The sequence below is a fragment of the Salminus brasiliensis genome, chromosome 8, assembly GCF_030463535.1.
Source record: "Salminus brasiliensis chromosome 8, fSalBra1.hap2, whole genome shotgun sequence".
Classification (NCBI taxonomy): domain Eukaryota; kingdom Metazoa; phylum Chordata; class Actinopteri; order Characiformes; family Bryconidae; genus Salminus; species Salminus brasiliensis.
Genome location: NC_132885.1, coordinates 13,371,339 through 13,392,009, shown reverse-complemented (window position 1 = coordinate 13,392,009; position 20,671 = coordinate 13,371,339). Strand labels below are relative to the sequence as shown.

General features: G+C 40.2%; 1 protein-coding gene across 7 annotated transcripts in view; it reads left to right on the top strand.

Moving 5' to 3' along the window:
- Nucleotides 1-20,671, top strand: part of abi2a (abl-interactor 2a) — a 39,351-nt gene that overhangs the window by 14,769 nt on the left and 3,911 nt on the right. The window contains exons 2-11 of one of the 7 annotated variants that reach the window (XM_072685682.1): nucleotides 4,571-4,738; nucleotides 6,650-6,826; nucleotides 7,059-7,076; nucleotides 8,397-8,494; nucleotides 10,301-10,450; nucleotides 13,460-13,578; nucleotides 14,381-14,623; nucleotides 16,985-17,146; nucleotides 19,445-19,534; nucleotides 19,921-20,091. In XM_072685682.1, the coding sequence (XP_072541783.1) occupies nucleotides 4,571-4,738; nucleotides 6,650-6,826; nucleotides 7,059-7,076; nucleotides 8,397-8,494; nucleotides 10,301-10,450; nucleotides 13,460-13,578; nucleotides 14,381-14,623; nucleotides 16,985-17,146; nucleotides 19,445-19,534; nucleotides 19,921-20,091 (1,396 nt within the window). The remainder of the gene's footprint in view (nucleotides 1-4,570; nucleotides 4,739-6,649; nucleotides 6,827-7,058; nucleotides 7,077-8,396; nucleotides 8,495-10,300; nucleotides 10,451-13,459; nucleotides 13,579-14,380; nucleotides 14,624-16,984; nucleotides 17,147-19,444; nucleotides 19,535-19,920; nucleotides 20,092-20,671) is intronic. The other 6 variants (XM_072685676.1, XM_072685675.1, XM_072685677.1 and 3 more) reach the window with 6 other exon arrangements.

The following is a 20,671-nucleotide window of genomic DNA, read 5'->3' as shown; positions in this document are numbered from 1 at the left end:
CAGTTGAATATCCTGTCTCTCAGTCTGTATAGTATCTGCTGATCATAAAGGGCCATATGTGGGGGAGAGAGAGGTGTACAGGTTTTCCTCTCTGGCTCTATTATTTTCAGCTGCATATGAACGTACATAGAGGAGCCACGGTCTGCTGCTGCTCTGTGTAGGAAGGGGATTGTGTGGGTGGATAGTTTCTCATATTAGTCTCCATGATAAAGACAGAAAGAGAGCATTTATTCTCTCTGTCTTTCTCCTTCTGTCGCTCTTTTCTCACATCGATCAGTAAGTCACACTCACTTCTGAAAGTTTCAGTATGATCTCAGCACTTTGGAAGCTAGGAAGTTCTTGTGTGGATTCACTGACGTAATCCTTTTGAACAATGTCTGGAGACCAGACATTCTGTGTTCCTATGTAGGGCTGGGTGATATTTTTTTTATCATGCATCATATTTACCATGATGCATGTAATCACATTAAATTACACACTATTCTGAATACAGTGATTTTTATTCAACTTCTGCTGCCCTTCATCTAATTAAACCAGTCTAATTACACTGTTTGTAATAAAACCTGCAGTTGGTCAGTGTTCTTTAAGCCCTAACAATATCCTTAATATGATTAGATAAGCATATTGTGTGTCTGTTGCTGATATGATCAGTAGGTATTAAGGAGCCACAGTAATTGCTGGCCTTTTTGTGGGCATTCAAACTCATAACCTACTAATAAAAGGGCAGAATACCTTGCACCCCATTTATACCTGGTCATTTCATGTGACTAGTATCTGGTAATTGTATCCTGATGAGATTCTTGCCACATGTATTTACAATTGATATTCAAATGCGTCTCCGGTCAGTCAGCCGGAAATTTGATTGCTGCAGGGGATGGACTATGCAAATGTACTCATTGTGCTGCGATTATTGCCAGTGTTTCGATTGCAATGGGAAGGGTTCTGGTTATCGAGATATAATCCTGTAACTCAAGACTCATAAAGTGACCAGGTGTAAACAGGGTCTTACACAGTTGTGCTACTGGTATTATGTATATGACCGCAGTAAAGGATAAACTGAAGTAAATCTGAACACAAAATACAACTATGGTTAAATTTGCAAAACATGCTAAATATAACCAAACCTAATCCATAACATTATAAAAAGTCATCATCAATTCTTTAATAGAATTTAATAGAACTGTGAGTTTGAGTATATTTAAGAAGCGGTGATAATCATGCTATTAGGGCCGGTTTCCTGGGCAGGGATTAATCCTTGTCCAAGACTAGGCTTTTATCCTTTCTATGGAGAACCTCCATTAAGAGATTGACTGGGGGGGTGGGCACAACTTGAATACTCTTTAGTCCAAGACTAATCTTAATCTCTGTTCAAGAAACCATCACTTAGAATATAAATACAAAGCTGAAGTACACAATACTGGTCACAAAGTGTCCGTATCAGTCAGCCCATAGCAGAAACCTTACATTATGAACCTTATGTTTCTTTTTGTAAGCCACAATCATCTCATGGCTGTTTTTTTTTTTTTATAAGAAGATTAGTCTGTTCCTCAATCTCCTGCTCTTTCACCCATCTGTGGCCATGGTCAGAGGCTAAGCCAAAGCCTAATTATTTAGGACACCCTTAAAAAAGTCATTATCAGGGTTTCCTGCTGCTGTTATGTTCGGGTCAGTGTAGCATGGCTTTGGTGAGTCCACTGCTGAAGAATCATTAGGCTGTAATTACCATGTAATTGCTCTGGAACCCAACCTCTGTTACTGACTGTCTCTGTGTTTGTCAAGTGTGTGTGTGTGTGTGTGTGTGTGTGTGTGTGTGTGAGAGAGAGAGAGAATGTGGAAGAGAACAGAGAAAATAGCCTTTTCTGGCCTTGTAGTAACACTGCAGTAATCTTCTCAGTGCTGTCCCCTGTGGAGAATGGGCTTTCATTGTGCAGTCAGTGATCAGAGAGGAGTCTCGTAGCATCTCACACCTATGGACCAGTGCCTTGGCCTCTTTCTGATCTGAGCCGGGGCACATACATTTGTGTCCAGCAACATCTGTGGAACACCTGTTGACCGAGTAGATTGATCCGGGCCATGATCTTTGTTTTCCCAAGGGCCCGTGTCCTTTTCCAGCCTGTTTTCAATAAGGATGTCTAAACTTGATTTGACCGACTGGTATTGGAGGTGATTAGATGTGCTGGATGAGACCACAATATTTTCTGTATCCCTTAGTGTAATCAGTAATCCCAAAGGGAAAGTCAGGTGTTACAGGAGCACAGAAGTACAGTGAAAAATAAACAAGCATTATTATTATTATTATTATTCTTATAAGTATGTGGGATTTGTCATGCTTAGTTCTAAGTGTGACCCAGTAGTTTGATCTCTGTCTAACAATAAATATATTATATATAATGTCATACATCATGAAAATGTCTTGAAAATTTGTGATATAGCATTTTTACCATGTCGCCTATGCCTATAATTGACTCTTATGCTCTGTGACTTTTATTACACCAAAGGTAAACTGGAAAAGCATGCCAAACAATACAAACTAGTTATAACGATGGTCCCGGAGTATAAGAGGCTAATGAGTTCTGCCACAGCCATTGCTCATATGTGTATAAACCCAGTCACAGAGGCAAACACTGTCAGTAGAAAGCTACGCCTAGTAACATTACACATGGCACTATCCTAGTATGCTACCTTTGTAGCAGTGGTGTGAAAGTGCACTATACTGCCCAACTGTAGGGGGAGCCCATAGAATAGAGAGCATAGAATACCAGTTCTGACATAATGTCGCTTTAAGCCTCTTATAAGCCGTGTATAAGAAGTCGTAATTAGTGAATATGGCAGCACTCTATTTCACAATAGGACCTTCACTCTATGAACAGTCCTCCCTGTAAGCACAAGTGGCTGTGGGTGGGGGTCTGTGTGAGAGTGCTCCCCTCCCCCTGCTCTCGCTGCAGGGGTATGTGAGTGCACCCAGCTCTGGAGCAGCTGTGATGTCATCAGTGCGCTCCGCTGTTACTCACAGTGCACTGGATCTGCATATTAGTGTCAGCATGTCAGCATGTGTCCTGGGGGGAGGGCCCGCCAATCTGACCTACATGCCCGCCTGATGCTAGCCCACAACACCAACATGTACCCATGATTTATTAAACTCGTATTCTTTTACACGATGAAAACAGAGGCTGTGATTTTCTAAAAGACTTTAAAAGGATTTGGTGATTTTACTTTTGAGCTGTAACACGTTAGACCTTTGTAAGTGCAGCTATTGAGAGTTATTTAGGTCTTTTTTTGAGGGTCAAGAATGAGGCTGCAGCCTTTTCTCTGGATTGAAATGACTACTGCTTCTTATTAGGTACTATTTTGTACCGTGAGGGGGTCCTCTGGTGTCTGTGGTGTTGCAACGAGACGTTAATTTGCAAGGTTTCAGTGTGTATAGCACTGGTTTGAAGTATGTGTGCGTGAGGTGACTGTCCCCTCTTGGCACAGCCATGGCACAAAGATGGGGATTGTGTTTAAACACACACACACACACACACACACACACACACACACACACAGAGTCACTCTCACAGCTCAGTACAGGATTCAAAGGACTCGGTCATGTGACACACTGCTGCAAAATGTTGCACTGAGAGAAGTGCTGAGATCCTGAAATTCCACACACACACACACACACACACACACACACATTCCTGTCTGCTCCTGACAGTAACAGGATCTTTATTTATTTTTTCATTCATCTTTGCTGCATGATTTCACCTGTATCGTGTGCTTGTCTCTGACTGAAGGATAAGCCACTACAAAATATCTACTGCTGCTGTATTGTCCCAAGTGGTTGCAATTGTGTTGTTAAAGCATGGCTAGATTTGCTGTGGTCTTGCTAGGGGGTTTCTTTAGAAGTTAAATGTTGTTACAACGTTTTTGCTGCTTGTAAGAATGAAATTCTGCACTGTAATATATATATATATATATATATATATATATATATATATATATATATATATATATATATATATATATATATATATATATATATATATATATACATACATACATACATACACACACACACACGGACAAAATTGTTTGTACCCCTCGGTCAATGAAAGAAAAACCCACAATGGTCACAGAAATAACTTGAATCTGACAAAAGTATATAAATAAATAAAAATTCTATGAAAATAAAAAACAAATGAAAGTCAGACATTGCTTTTCAACCATGCTTCAACAGAATTATTAAAAAAAATAAACTCCTGAAACAGGCCTCATTAACCAAGGGGTATGTAAAAATATATATCCGATCCGATATTTATTCGATCGTTTATCGGTTACAATGTTAACAAAATTAGCTGGATCGGGTATCGGATAATTAGGCCAATCCATGGAACAGATCCTTTCACTTTAGTTTGGTCGTGTGAGACTGCACTAAATGTGCAAATAAATCCAGTGCAATACCAACTGTTACTCCCATTTTTATGTAAAAAAATATGTACATATTTTAATGTTACATATTAATAATTAATTGATTAATTGACTGACTGATTTAATTATTTACTCACTCTGTCTCTTTTTATCATCGCAGTCCCCAGATAAGCACAGAGCACTAGAGGAAACCAAAAACTACACTACTCAGTCCCTGGCAAGCGTCGCCTACCTTATCAACACACTAGCCAACAATGTGCTGCAAATGCTGGATATCCAGGCGTCGCAGCTACGGCGCATGGAGTCCTCAATCAATCACATCTCACAGGTAAGCTCTGCATGTGCATCACATAACTTTTTAAGAGATGCACTCTCTACACAAGTTCACTGACGTTAAGCAGTTTATTCTTGCCTTGGTTTCTCTTACCTCTATGTTGTAGTGTTTTCACTGTACCAACACACCCACTTTAAATCAGGAAGACTTGTTACAAAAACTGATTGAATCAGGGTGCTGAATGCCAAATTGTATAGTCTAGTTGTGAAGTTGTGAACACAAGCATCTCTCAAGCATACGTTTATTTGCTCATTTTTGTTTCATTTTTTTAGTGTCTCTCCCAGTTCTGTCTCATTTCTATCTCCCAGCATCTTTACTGCATCACTGTCACTTAATGCTGCAAATCATGCAGCCCTGAGGAGCTTGAGGAGCCAGCAGCGGTGGCTAATTCTCTCCGCCTGGGTTGTTTATTTAACAGCTGTCAACAGTATGCTGTCTAACGGGATTAAGGAGCGCTACGCTGCAGCTCCTCTAACGTATTAATCAGCCTCCTCTCCTCAAGCCTTTTCCACATGAGCTTCTCCTAAGTTTGCATGAATTGAAATGAAACACAGATCTGCCTAAGGGCATTTGAAAGCTTGAACATAGCCTTACGGTTCAGGTGTTCATTGTGTGCCTGTAAGACACCTGCTCATCCACTTCTTCTAAACCCAATGGTATTAATAGGGTGTTTGTCCCCATTTTGCTGCAGTAACAGTCCCCACTCCTCTGGAAAGACTTTACATTAGAAACCAATGCTTTGAGAATTTCATTGTATAAAAATGTCCACATCATGATTCTTTCAGTGTACAATTGTTGTATCATTTCGGTGTATCATGTTGGCCCATTATCAACATCAGACTATGTATATGACTTTTGGTAAAGACTGAGAAGGTACTCAGTCTGATAATGCTTTGCAGCAGCTTTACAAACATGCTCAGACAGTACATATAGCCTTTAAAATAACGAACTGGTAGAGTGTTTCCTAAGTAACTGGAATCTGTTCATTCTATGCAGCAGCATAAGAGGTAATAATAATAATACTAAACGTTCACATGACATGTTTACTTCGTATGTTGCAGTTTTTCAGTAAATGCTTAGTTCAACTCTAAGCCAAAATCTGCCTAATATTATTGAAGACTGTCCGCCTGCTAGCTGTGTGTCGAGCTGGTTGTTAAACAAAGCTATGTTCTTTGTTTTTAATTAAAATGATGAAGTGTGTGTGTGAGGTGTTGTGACGACCATATGAGAGGCAATTTATTATGATCAAAACAAGGGTTGGGCACTCCCAATACACTATATGTATTATTTTCCTTTTCTGAAATGTAATAAATTCAAATAAGCATGACTAATTAAGCTCTCCTTTTAGTGTTCTCCTAGTACTGACTATATCCACAATATGCTACAACATGTTGTGTATTAAGTTATCATAATATAATATCATGATACGTGCAGAATATGCTTCCAGCTGCTATACCTATTACTGCACTATACTCCTTGTTTAAATATGCAATGCTGTTACAATACCAGAGTGGTCTACCTCAGCATACACTCCTGAACTCTTTGTTTTACTCTTTTATTACACACACAACACTTCACATGTTTACATATTTATTACATTATACTAGTAAAAAAAGTAAATTGGTTTCGACCTTATTTGGACCTTGGAGTGTTTCATTGTACTGTACACCCCTGTATTAGTATGATGAAAATAAAGTTGACTTGAATTGAATATGCAGTATGTACAGTATGTACAGATCCTAATAATGAACAATAAGTGTTTCTATTTAAGCCAAATTCATTTAGAAAAGCAAAGTGACCACTGTAATAAATTACTGAAGATTGTTGCTTCCAGCGACTCTTATTTGACTCTTGTCTTATTACACCTCCTTAAGCTTGCTCTTTTGTTCTTTTCCCATCATGCAGACAGTGGATATACACAAGGAGAAAGTGGCAAGACGGGAGATTGGCATCCTGACAACCAATAAGAACACTTCCCGCACCCACAAAATTATCGCCCCAGCTAATCCTGAGCGGCCAGTGCGTTACATTCGGAAGCCTATCGACTATAACATGTTGGATGACATCGGCCATGGAGTGAAGGTAGGATCATGTGATGCAAGTCTAAACCACTTTAAGCTTTATCTCTGGTAGAACACTCAGCAGAAAGACATTTACAGCAATGCATGACAGTGCCGTTTTCTGGTATTTTGCTTGTACTAACCGATATTCTGTGGCATAACTTGGCGTGTCTCTCTGTTTTTTGTCTCTAAAATGTCACTAACCTGTCTGTGCTTCTCCCTTGCTTTTTTCTCTGCTTCATTCTTGATTTAAGTGGTTGCTTAGGTTCAAGGTAAGGGTTTTTTACATGTTGTGAGCAGGTCTGGTGATTTGGGGGGAGGTGGGATGATTTCTTCATACTGACCAAAGCCTAAAACCATTATAGGTATCGTGCTTATGTAGAAATTCACTGAACATGAAGCTGGGTGATGTGTTGAATGTTTGGTGATGCAAAATTGCACAGTTTATTCAGGCTGATAAGTTGCATGAAGACCTGTGTGCCATGCAACTCCTCCTTGTTTGTATGGGTGTGCTGAGCCTCATTAGCAAAAAGTAAGGCAGTTGGAGAGCACAGTGGATAACATGACTATCCTGGACTTGGTAGTTCAGAGGTGGGGAACTATGGAGGGCTGGATCCCTGCAACCTGTGCTTCTTTTTTTATGTTCAAGTGCACCCGATTCGCCTCACCCATTAATTGCTAGGTTTAGTATGTGGCCATTGGTTCACCTTCTGGTACAAGACTGAAGGCAAAGCACCATTCTTCCTGATCTGTCTGTGAAAATAATAATAAAAAAAATAAATTAAAAGAACCCTATCTGGGTGTTTATACTTTGTTGTCTGAAACAAAGTATAAACTCAGTAAAAGCTCGTTAAAAAATAATTAAATAAAATAAAATCTCTTATTTTTTATGTTTAGTTGCATTAGTTCTAATGAGATGTGAAGTTTTCACAAGCAAAAACACCTAAAAACCTCTGCACAGTACTGTATATCATTATCACCAAAATGCTGAAAGCTGTGGAGCTTTTTAGCCACATTGCCCAGCCCTGTTCACTGGTCTTTAATAGGCATCCATATAGTCCAAGTTTGAATCAAAAACCTTACAGTACTAAGCATTTAATTTTTTTCATTTGGTCTGCACCGGCCAGCATGTCCATGTGAGAAAAGGCAAATTACAATTAAAGACCTCCAGAGAAATCATCAGTCTTTCTTCTCCGGGCGTTACCCTGTGCTGTATGTTTTTCTTCGTCCCCACGTTGACCAGAATAACAGTGTGAGCGTGCATGTGTTGTGTTTCCTACGCCTTCAGACAGTGTGACCCTTGTTTGCCAGTTGCCCATGTGTTAAGCTGCCAAGGTGGCACAAGCCGCTTCCTGTCTCTGTGTGTTCTTCTGATTGTTCCCATGCCAACACTGTGCCAACAGGAACTTTCACACTGCTTTGCTGTTTTTGGGTTGGTGTCAGGAAAGGGGAGCGTGAAAGGGCGTGTGTTTGTGTCGTTTTTGCATACTTAAATTCCCAGCGATTTAAAATGTTCATGATTGTATTTAGGAGCAAATGATTCATGCTCATATTCAACACATATATGTATATAATTCTGTGTTGTGTTTTAGGTCAGCACCCAGAATATGAAGATGGGGGGTCTTCCTCGCACCACCCCACCCACACAGAAACCTCCAAGCCCCCCCATGTCTGGAAAGGGAACCATAGGGTATGTGCAATAAGGTCTTGTTTGTGCTGGGCTGCAAGGTCACAGCTCTACACCAGAGGAGCATTGTTGATTAACAGCGTTTTTAGTTTGTGTGGGTGTTGCATTCGTTTCTTAGGCAGTGGTCTTTTTCAGAAGTCTGATGCCATTCTTCATAATTCATAGCTGCTTTTTATGGGATGTGTCAGAGTAGATGAGAGCTTCTTTATGCACCCCCCCACTCCACACATGCACTATATTAAATCTGGGTCATGTATGTGTGCCCACACGCATCTCTGGTTCATGTGTAAGGACACTGCCGTAGGGTATATGTTTGGGTCACGAAGCTTTCCTCTGGCTAAATTCGTCTGCTGCTCTGTAGGTGACATTTACTCTTTACAGTGATAAAGATGCGTGTTTAAACTTTGGGTCAAAAGTTCTATTATACTAAACTGCTGTTTTTTTAGACCGTCACGCTGCTCTTCATGTGCTGCTGCTAGGCCAGATTGGACAGTCATGCTTCTGTGGCTATTAGCTATTAGTCTGCTGCCCAGATCTGCGTCATGTGAACAACACCTTTCGTTTTTGTTTTGGGCTGTACGCAATCAGTGCAGCAGAAGTGCTCTGCTGCTGTGATCTTTCTGTATAAATGTAGTAATTCAGCACTGTCGTAGTGAACAAGGTATATGTGTGTGTGGGTGTGTGTGTGTGTGTGTGTTTCTGTCTTGTAGTCTTGTCTGCATGCTGATAGCTGGTGATGTTTTGGTGTTTGTTCTATGTCTGTTCATGTGTATCTGTTGTGATTTGAAAGACTGAACAGTGTTAAATTAATGACCTTGCCTGAGAAGCGGCATTTGTCTACTTTATGAAAATCCTAGGTTGATTTTGATTGAATGCACTGTTTAGAATGAGGGTTGAGTCAAAGAGAGGAAGGTAGTTCTTTGCCCTGGATCTTAATGCAGTGATGGATGTGGTTTGATTTTGGGGGAAACCTCAGTGTTTACAGAATACTGAATATTTTGAATTTGCTCTACATAAACCTTTTTGGGGTTATTCACAAACTACATATTATTGCGGTCATGCAAAAAACCTTGTATCTCCATTTTTGAATCTGGCAGTTGTTCTTTACATTGTGTCACAATGTCCTAAAGAATAAACAAATAAAAAATAAAATCTTTTAACTTTCCAGCTATGCAGTTCTGCAGTTTGTGAATAACAAACACTAATAGGTTTACCTGAACTGTGTAAGTATTTTAAATCCCCATAGAACTTCCCATAGAGCTTGGGATATAATTTTCTAATACTACATTGGGCCTCCTGCCCTGTGGGTTAGTTTATTTCTGGATAGCATGCAGAACGAAAGAGGAATAGATAGACAAGTAAGCTTGTTTTACTAAAACATGTTTTTTTGCCATTGACTCTACTGATAGTTGTGGATGTATGGCCATTGCTTCCACAGTGTCACATGTTCTGTTCTGTCTGGGTTTATCCAGAATAGTGTCATGTTTAAATGTTGATTTGTTTCTAAGGCTTCTCTTTGAACCCCAACCTCCTAAAGACAAAATTAAACTTTTTTGTATTGGGCACATGAAGTCCAACTTGTCCATGTACCTTTCTCCTGCAAAGGCAAAATGAACTGTTCCTTTGATTTTGTGATCCTATGTGCTGAAATTCCATAATGTTCTGCTGCTTTTAAAAGTAATGTTTAATTTTATGACCTAGAAAAATTAGCCATTGTATTATCAAGCTTATAGTTGACATCACATCAAGGCTTTAGAAAGGCTTTAGAAGGTCTCTTCAAACATTGTTATACCCCCCTGCTCCTGACAGGAGGCACTCCCCCTATAGGACACTGGAGCCAGTGCGTCCCCCTGTGGTTCCTAATGACTATGTCCCCAGCCCAACACGCAACATGGCGACTGCGCAGCAGCAGAGCCCTGTGCGCACAGCATCCGTTAACCAGAGGAACCGCACATACAGGTACCCGTCTGCCTCATATCCAACCTCTGGCTCTGTCTCTATCCATGTGCTTTCCATCACTCTGCTTTTCACTAACTTTAGTGGAACTTGGTTTACTGTTTCTGTAGCATGACATTGCAGGTGGTTATCAGGACACATGATGGTGTTTACTACAAGTATTTTAATACAAGAGTTTCCCTAAAGCAGACTGAATTACCTCAAAAGTCAGGACTCACTCCCACCCAATGATGGGGTAGTTACTCAGAAATTGAAAAACATTGTTAATTTTATTGTTAATGACTGATTACTTATTAATTATTGCTTTCTGAGGAAAAAAAGTTTCACTACTTATTATTGTACATTTGCTCTTTGAAACCTACACAAATCTTTGACATAGAAAAAGCTCAAGTGCTCAAGTTTTATTAGATTTATTTATTATTAGAATTGTTGTGGAGACATATTCTTATCCTGGCTGTTGCTCTGCACAGCAGGCAGTTATTGTTGATTTATTTTATGAATTTGACTGTTTGAAAACCTTGAAATGAGTCAGCTGGAGCAGCTGTCTTATTAAAAATAAAATAATATAAAGCTTACAGAGCTCTTCATTTGTGAAATCTAATCTGACATGTGTAGGTGTGGTTGGGGCACTCGTTTGCACAGCATCTTTATCCATGAGTTTCTTATTAGCATGCAGTCTGATTAGATGCCTCGACAGATTGCAGGGAGAAGTTGTTGCTCATGCCCACGCTCGCTGTGCACTGGTCATATTCACAATTTACATACAAGGGCAGGCACAGATAATACATTTAGACTAAATTCATATTTGCATTATTTTTTATATTATTTGCTTAGAAATTTACAATTAATGTATAAAAACTCTTATTAGGGCCAGCAGTGTTTATTATTAAGTGTACAGTTTACACTTATTTCTACGTGATTATACAATTTTAAACTGTAAAAATCTTGCTTTGTTAGAGGCCAACAACACTCATTGTATTACAGTACTATTACTGTAAACTCTATACAGCATTACCCCAAACAATGTTCCCCTAATATTCTTGAAGCCAAGGTAGTGCTGAAAACGGCGCATCAGTCAAGGAGAGGTACTCCTAATAGCCTGCTTGGGAGAAAATAATGACGAGGAACCTCTGTGAAAGGGTGCAGGATTTCAGCACGGTGTCTCCTCTCTAACCGTTCTCTCCATCGTTGGACTTTATGGACTGTAAAACAAGAGACTTCCTCCTACGCTCCACTCACCCCCTCCCCCCTTCTCCTTTTGAAGCCTGAGACTTCTCCACTGCGTCTGAGTTTACGTAACTGCTCCGCTAGTTCTGTCTCGCCATGTGCCATCTGCAGTGATGCCCTCAATACGCTCCTGAAAGAGGCTGCAGAAAACCAACATGGATAAAGGCACACTTGCTTGCAAACACTCATATGTGTGCACACTTTCATAGACACGCATACCTAAGCACCATAATGTAAACGCGTGTGCGCACATTTTTCTAAGGGATACGCAACCCCTTTCCAACCTGCACCACATATGTATCATTCCACCCACATGGTCTGGAGGATTGCCTCTTCATGTCACTCAGCATTTTGGATCAGAGGAAGTGCAGTAAGCGACGTTTCATTCCCTCTTGCTCCGTTCTGCCTGCGAGTTGGAAATGTCACAGAACATCTTGTGTGGAAATATTGAGCAGATGAACGAGCTTTGGAGCCTGAAGATGAGCAAATTATGCAGAAAATGCAGAAATTCTGTGCAGAAATTTCAGAAATGGAACCTGTATTCTGATTAGTGCTCCACAACATTAGTCTTTGAACAGTGACACAAAGCACCATTTACAAATGCAAATCCATTCTGCCTGTAAATGTGTCTGAATACAAAAAAGACCAGTTATCAAGGCTGTTGGCAAGCTTGGCCTTGGACTGAATTTCAGAAATGACATAAAATTGGTGTACGAAACCCCAGGCTGTAAAAGCAGCCTTGTATAAAACTGCTGTAAGTAAACAACTTCAGAATGTGAGCTTTGTGCACTGGTGTGCTAGCTTTGGAAAGGTCGTCTCAGCATCCTTCCCATGCTCTTTCACCTCATCCCGCTCTTCAGTTGTGTAACGCTTCCATTTAATCTTTTTTCCCAAACTGCTTCAGCTTTGTGGGTCAGTCTGGCGTTCTGCTCTCTTTAGTTTTACTTCTTTTACATTCTCTCACAACTTCACAACTATAAAATCTCATATGCTCTCTCTCTCTCTCTCTCTCTCTCTCGCTCGCTCTCTCTCTCTCTCTCTCTCTCGCTCTCTCTCTCTCTCTCTCTCTCTCTCTCTCTCTCTCTCTCTCTCTCTCTCTCTCTCTCTCTCTCTCTCTCTCTCTCTCTCTCTCTCTCTCTCTCTGCTTTCCTAGCACAATGTTTCTTGACAGTCTGTGTCTCGGTCAATTTATGATTGGTCTTTGGGCACAGGACATCTGTTCTAGCTGCTCAGCAAAAGGATCAGAGAAGTTGTGAATAATTGGCTTGGAGATAAAACATGTAATATACTTCCAAACTGTGTCATACATGTAAATACAGAATAGGATGCCCACATTATGAGCACAGACCTGGTCATTTAAATGTCTGGTTTCCAGGCACATGTGCTTAGGAGTTTGAGTTTGTGCTGCTGCTTCTCAGTTCATTTCAGGCATTTTCTCTGTCTCATACTGTACATTGCTTCTGCTACTCTTTACTCCAAAGAGCTAAAATCAGCGCAAGATGGTGTTTGGTGGTGTCTGGAGAAACAGTTGTTTTGTCCAGGGTCTTGTGATTGCTGGTCTGAGCCTGACCCTGATCTTGGTGCTATGTGAATTTATCTGTGTGTGTGTAATATATATATATATATATATATATATATATATATATATATATATATATATATATCCCTGTGTATGTGTTTACCTGTGAATGATTTTTGTTGCATGAGTGTGTTTTATTTGAGTGTGTGCTCTGTGATTAGACAGAAGACTGTGTGTGTGTATAATGTTAAGTGTTTCTAATGCAGCGGGAGCAGTGGAGGAAGTCATCCCAGCAGCCGCAGCAGCAGTCGAGAAAACAGTGGGAGTGGCAGTGTGGGTGTGCCTATTGCCGTGCCAACGCCTTCCCCACCTAGTGCATTTCCAGGTAATGACATGATAGTCATCATCCTCCTCCTATTCAACTAGCTTGGCACAGTAGTTGCCTGAAAGCACTCTGCAACCTTTACACCTAATAAGCCTGGGTGATGTTGATCAAATGGATCAAAATCATGTTTTTCTGAATGTCACAGAATGAAAGTAAATGACGCTAGGATGGCTGGATACTGGTAGTTGGTGCTACAGAATGTCTTACAAACCTGACATTGACAGCTTGTTTTAATTACATGTAAAATGTGACATAGTGGTAGCCATACACTGTTCTGTTCATTTAGTTTATTTAGTTATTTAGTTTATTTAGTAAGTTTATAGATTTTAAATAGTTCAAAGCAGTCTCAGTAAATCATATTAATCACTGCTATTTTATGGACATTACATAACGTAACTAAATTTCAATATCTTTGCTAAACTACCTTCGCAGTAACTTTTTAGCAGAAGATTTTCTTTAATCCTGTCAGTATACTGAATGAACTGTCTGTACAAGAACAGACTTCTCTAACAGAACCTATATAACACTGATTAATGATTTGAGCTGTCTGACATTGCTGTGTTCTGCATGCTAGTGGTTTTCTAGGAACCTTTTAGTGTGTTTTCTGTTGCACGATAATGTAAGACCTAAGAGTACTTGGAGCTGGTAGAGATGCCTTCATAAAGCAGTTCAACACTTAACTGTGTTCTGCCTCCTTCAGAACCTTCCTGTAACCAAAACACAAAAACAAAACTTTATCTTTTGATTTCCTCATATCTCCTTACCGGTACTCTTCGTCATTTTTCTTCCCTTAACTCCAAAGCCTCTGCTGCTGGTGCCACCAACAGCCCTCCCGCCCCACTTAACTCCTCCCAACCTTCTGCCACATGCTGTAATTCCACCCCCACCCAGTCCTTAACCAACTCCACTACAGCCCCTGAGCCTTCCCTCACTCTTCCCTCCACCGCTGAGGCCAGTCTGGCCCCGGCTGAACCCCCTCCCACCTTGCAACCACCCAATCCTGATGCGGCTGCTGCCACCTCCTCTACCTCCACCCCTGCGCCAGGTGAGTGTGTCCCCACCCAACCCGCCAGACCCCGCCTTCTCTCCTGGTCATGCCATCATTCCCCAACCTTGCCTGCCTGTGCCATCAGGAAAACCATGCAGATACCTCACTATGTCCTGCCTCCATGGTCTAATGTGAACCATCATCAAAGCCTTCCAACATTCTTTACATCTCATCTTTCTTTTGCCTGAAGGTGCCCTTCTTCCAATGATATCAAAATCCTAAGGTGAAACAGTAGTCACAGGTTCTCTAATGTGTCCAATGAGCCCACACACAAAGTACCTGAGAGGAGCTTGTCTTTTTTGCTATATTTTTGTGCTTGACCTTTTGGTAGTACACCTAATATTTGGCCTCGTTCGTCAATATCTTCTTAGGAATTGTCTTGAATATTTTCCTGAGGAAAGTCCAAACAAAAAGTCTGCGTCAAATTCATGATGTTTAACTGCATGAAACAAATCCCAAACAAGAAAGCATGTGAAAACTGCATAAGTGGTAAGAACAGTTGGTGAATAAGCTTACTTCGATAAAAAATGATTTTAGCAATATTTCAAACGTTTTTAAAATTGATACGTTACATTATCTGCTATGCTACATTTTACAAATGGTTATCTATCATTAAATGTGTAATATTGTCTCTCCCTCCCATTTTCATATCTAGAACCACTCTGGTGCGTTGCTTTGTCAGCCTAGTACCAGGATTCACACTGAGAAAACCATCCACCAAATCAAATGAATCTCAGTGTGAAAGTATCCAATTAGCCATGACCTCCCATGTTGTGTTAATCTCTGTTTCTGTTCCACCCCGAATGCCCAGCGTGAGCTGCGAGTGCCATCCTCCTCCTCACGTCCCCTTTAGGAATGTCTTGCTTACAGGACTTGTTAAACTGGGCACATTCAAGAGAGTCAGTACATGTGTACATGCGAGAAAGACTAGGTGCAAGCTACAGAAATGAGATACATGCCCATTGTGTTTTCAGCCCAATTTCAGTTCTGTTTTTACATATTTGTCTATTTTTCTTTACTAATATTTGGTCAGCATCCAGCCACAAACCCACAGCACTCTGTCTGTATGTGTAAGGTTTGGTGTCTCTTAATCAGGATGTGTGTCAGTCGCTTTCTTGAAAATGTGCTACATGATTCCATGGAAACAGATCATGTGGCCTACACAGAGTGGTGAAACGAAGGCGTTTATTCGCATAAGCCCTTTTCAGATGGGATAAGTGATTTCTGTCATTTTAGTCCTGTCCGAATGCATAAAGATTTCAGTACCTTCTGTAAAATGAGTCATAAAAATAACCTCAGGGTATATTAATCCTGTGCAAATAAACATAGATAGATATTTCTGTATACCCTGTGAAAAGGAGTTTTCTATATTTTCTCTCAAGTATGGAGGCGCTCGAGGAGGCATGTAGTTTTTATTTGATCATGGCACAGATATCATTTAAGTCTGTTGCAAGCTTAGGTCAAATCTAGAAGACGACCCAAAGGCCCCAAAGGCATGACGCTGCTTTTGCCAAGTCATTGTTAACATAGCCTATAGCCTACAGTTGTGTTATGAACATGTAGCTGCTTTTTTTTTTTTTTTTAACAAAAATGTTATTATTACTTTAAGTGTTTTTTTTTTTGTTTGTTTGTTTGTTTGGTTGGTTTTTTTTTTTGGACAGAACTTGTTCACAAGCCATTTAGTACATGTGATACCTGTTTAATAAATGTTTTTTGTAAATAATATTGCATTAAGGCTTTAGGTCTACAGCATTTACTGCACCTATTGAAGCTCCGCTGTAGCTAAGACCTAATTATGGACCATAAGTTTGATGCTATGGAAGATCATAGAAAGCTGTAGAATAATGCTGTCTAGATTCAGGATCAGAACACTCTCTTCAACACTTCTTTCGGTTCACATGAAAGTTTTTCTTCAAATGAAAACACTTGTCTGTCAGTTTCGTCATTGTTCTCTCATGATTTCTGACCAAAGGCTTTTTTCACCTCGTTGCATGTTGGTACTGCATGCAGTGTGTTCAGCAGACCTCTCTGCTGGGAAGCATGGGTATGAACATGTTCATGTGCCATTGGGTGCAGAAACCTACAAAGCTCCATTTGCTTTATTTTGTAGGCAGTTATAGTACATTCTCCTTATCTAAATCTCTGGAAATGGTAAGGCCCTTAGAATCACAGTGCAGTAAGGTCTAAAATGTCACTGTTATAAATGATTGAATGATGAAAGATTTGAATTCTGTTATTTTTAACAAGCAAATGAATAAATTAGCTTTGGTATTTGACCATCATTATCTCCATTCATTGTTTCTGAACTGCAGTGGGGCTTCTGTTGTCTCACTCTTGCTATCTGTGTTGTTGGCACAGGCATTACTCCCCAGTTCTACAGCATGAACAGGCCTGTGCCCAGACAGATCACGCCCACTGTCGGAGGCTCTCTGCCCTACCGTCGACCACCTTCTGTCACTGGTCAGCCAGCCATGCCTGCCAGCCAGCAGAATGGAGGACCCTACTACAACCAGGGCCAAGGTAACAATGATTAGATTAGATTAAATTAAATAATACTTTATTGCCCATTATCATGGGAATTGTTCATGCAACAATGTGGTCAAGCCAGAAAATAAATGCATCCATACTTACACATACAGTACAGACGAACAGGTGTATGCAAATGACTTTTTTTTTATGTGAGAGGTAGTAAACTCAGTCTCTGTAGCTAATCAAACATTAAGCACCAAGGCATATCTTAATGCACAGTTACTCCCTTTCCATACTTAAAAAAGAATCATAATAAACAATATGGCTTTGCAAATATTTGGACACCATAGATATGAGAGGTGCAGATTTTTTATTTTATTTTATTTATTTATTTATTTTAGCAAATTAGGCCAGTTGTACTAAATCTTCAAACCGTGTGCTAACCCTTAGCAATCATGGACTCCGCTTAGCAATTGTCTGAAGATATGAAATAAAACAAATTGATGTCCAGATGTTAAAAAATAAGTTCAGGGGAACTGTGGAGGTCAAGACGCAATCTGAGATATCAACAAAACTACTAGAGAGTTACTCATCATCTGGTAAGGAAGGCAAATCAAATGCCTATATGATTTCCAGGAACCTGCAGGAAGGGTTAGCTAAAGAGTGGTAACGGTGTTCCAAAACTCTAGTATGCTAAAGAACATCTAGACAAGCCAAGTGTTCCAAGTTTTGGAACCAAGTGCAGTGGACTTATGAAGTAAAAATAGAACTCAGCAAAGGTATGTTTGGAGGGGGAAAAAGAAACTGCATTTCATTAAAAAAAAACCTTGCCAACTGGGAAGCATGGAGGTGGATCTATAATGCTTTTTGTGGATTGATAAATAAGAATGGAGCAAAGACACTCACCTAGTAGTGTGTCTAACATTTGTTTGCACAGACCACATTTATTTATTTTATTTTTTTTGTATGGCTAATCATGTGTGCATTGGCATTTAATAAATAGTGTTTTAAATAAGAAGTAGTACACTAATCAATAAATGATTGAAGAGGGGGTACAGTCCAGTGAATGTCCCATTCGATGTGTGGAAAATGAGTTGCAAAGCAGATGTTAATTGTCAAAAAGGAGTGATTGCATTTGGCATGCCATCCTGCTTAAGAATGATGAGAATTTGCCACTGTTGGTAGATCCGTATGACCATACGCTTCCATACACTACACTTACACTACAGCCTTTGGCACGCTCAAATACAGTCACTCCTTTTTGCCAATTATTAACATCTGCCGTGCGACCTATTTTCCACACATTTAGGAAGACATTCACTGCACTGTACCAACTCTTATCAGTCTATGAATCCTATTGCACATCCTGCAAGTATTTATAGCCTGATCATCCTCGTGCAACGCCATTTGCAGGGGCCTGAAGTAACTACCGCCTTAAACACACAAGGTGACTTTTTTTTTTTTGTCAGAAGAGCTTATTCCACCCACTATGCACAGTTCCATATTCCATTCCCTGTAATGAAACCCAGTCAGTTCCTTAAAATGTTCAGTGGTGATTTAGGGGAAGAACTAAAAGAAGAGGTGCTGTCTGCGAAGCTTTGAAGAAAGGAGTGTTCCACAGACTCATCCACCACCTTAGAACAGTTGCCAAGTAGTGTCAAAATCCTTGCCTGATGATCTACTGATGACTCATGATCTGCTTCAGGCATAGGGGGTCCAGACAGTTAGGGGAGTTCAGTCGTCAGTGGACCTATCCATATTACTGTGTATTCTCTGCTTTGGTATGATTGTGTAATATGTGTTAGACTCACTAATACTGCCTTCTGATATTGCCACTTATTCTCAGCCAAGCCATGACTAATGAGTCCTATTCAGAGCTTCCATTACCTGTTAACTGCATTAGTCTTCTAGCTTCAGTGAACTAAACAAGTAAACTTTGAACAGCAACAGTGTCTCTGCTGATCGGTTACCCTTTGAAATTGTAACTAGCCTACATATATGTTAATATTAACTTGCATGATCTGTATTAGTAAAATGTAAACTTTAGATCATAGCTGTAGACGTGTGGTGGTTGTAGATGTATTCCGTAGGCCTCTGGTTCCTGACTACTTCGGATCACACTCTGGGCTACAGCAGCTTGCATAGTTTTACTCTTAATTTTTTACATACGTTTGTCTGCACACTTAAACTAACAGCCCTTTCTTTCTCCTCTGTCTTCCTCTGACCTACACCTGTCCTTTATCCACGTTGCTTCATTATTCAACACCTTTCCTTTTCACACTCCTGTTGTGCCTCCACTCCACTGCACCCTTCTGTCTGTTCGTCTGCACCCTGTTTGGTGTGCTGCAGCAGCCTCAGTGGCGCCCCCTCCCCCCTCCATCCTGCAGATCACTCCCCAGCTCCCTCTGACGGGCTTCGTGGCTCGAGTTCAGGAGACCAGTAAGTGGCTTTGAGCTTCACCCTTCTGCAGGGCCTCTTCACTTCTCGCTCACCCACAGTGCATCTCTCATCTGCTGGCTGCTTGTTTCTGAGATGTTTTTTATTTGTCTAATAGTTCTGCAGAATTTATGTTGATGGCAAGAGCAATTGATGGTGTACTGACATCTTACATTTTGGGGAACTTATCTGTGTGTGTTTGCATGCATGTGTCTGCATGTATGACTGTCTCCAGAATAAAAGTGCTTTGCTGGCTTTTGGTCAGCAAATCACACAAACATGTCATCCTGTCAACAGAGCTTCTCTGACCCTGCATGGATAAGCTTGCATGTTTCAAGTTTAGGAATTTCAACCTTCACTGTGTGCCTCATGGTTGTTCTTGACTGCAGTTTCAGATGCTCCTCCCCCACCTCCTCCCACAGAGGAGAGTGTGTTTGAGGAGGTGCAGCCACCTCCACCTCCAGAGGACTTTGAAGAAGAAGAGTCAGCCGTGGTGGAGTACAGCGACCCTTATGCTGAGGAGGACCCACCTTGGGCACCACGTACTTATCAAGAGAAAGGTATCAAATCTGAAACCTTACATTTTATGTTATAACAGACTTCAGTGAATACACGTACTAGGGAACCGTAAGCACATGTGCCTGGAGGAGATGGGAGCACTTCAAGGGCATGTCAGTCATGTCCTGTCAGGTCAGGGGGTTCAACCAGCACTCCAGGGGACAGATTCAGCTTTCCTAAAAAAAAAACACCATAGGAAGAATCTTCAGATAAACACTAAGATGTTCATAAGAATGTTCTTGCAATTCTCCAAAAAATTTGTTTGAAAAAAAATAAAATAATAATAATTAAGAATGTCTTTTTCAATATTTTCTTAAGATCTTCTTAAGATGCTCGTTATTGTTTTATATTTGAGGCCAATTATACTTTAATGTTGTATTTCAAAGCTTATGATAAACAATGTGAAATAACATTTTATATTTATTTAATTTTCCAATATTCAAACAGAATCAAACTGAGCTAGAAGTGAATGTTTTTAATGCAGAAACCCACAGTACTTTAAGAACAATGTCCACTTTTGATCTAGTTACAATTCTGAAATTGAACTGTTTAATCTGGTCATTTTTGAGAATACCAATTAAG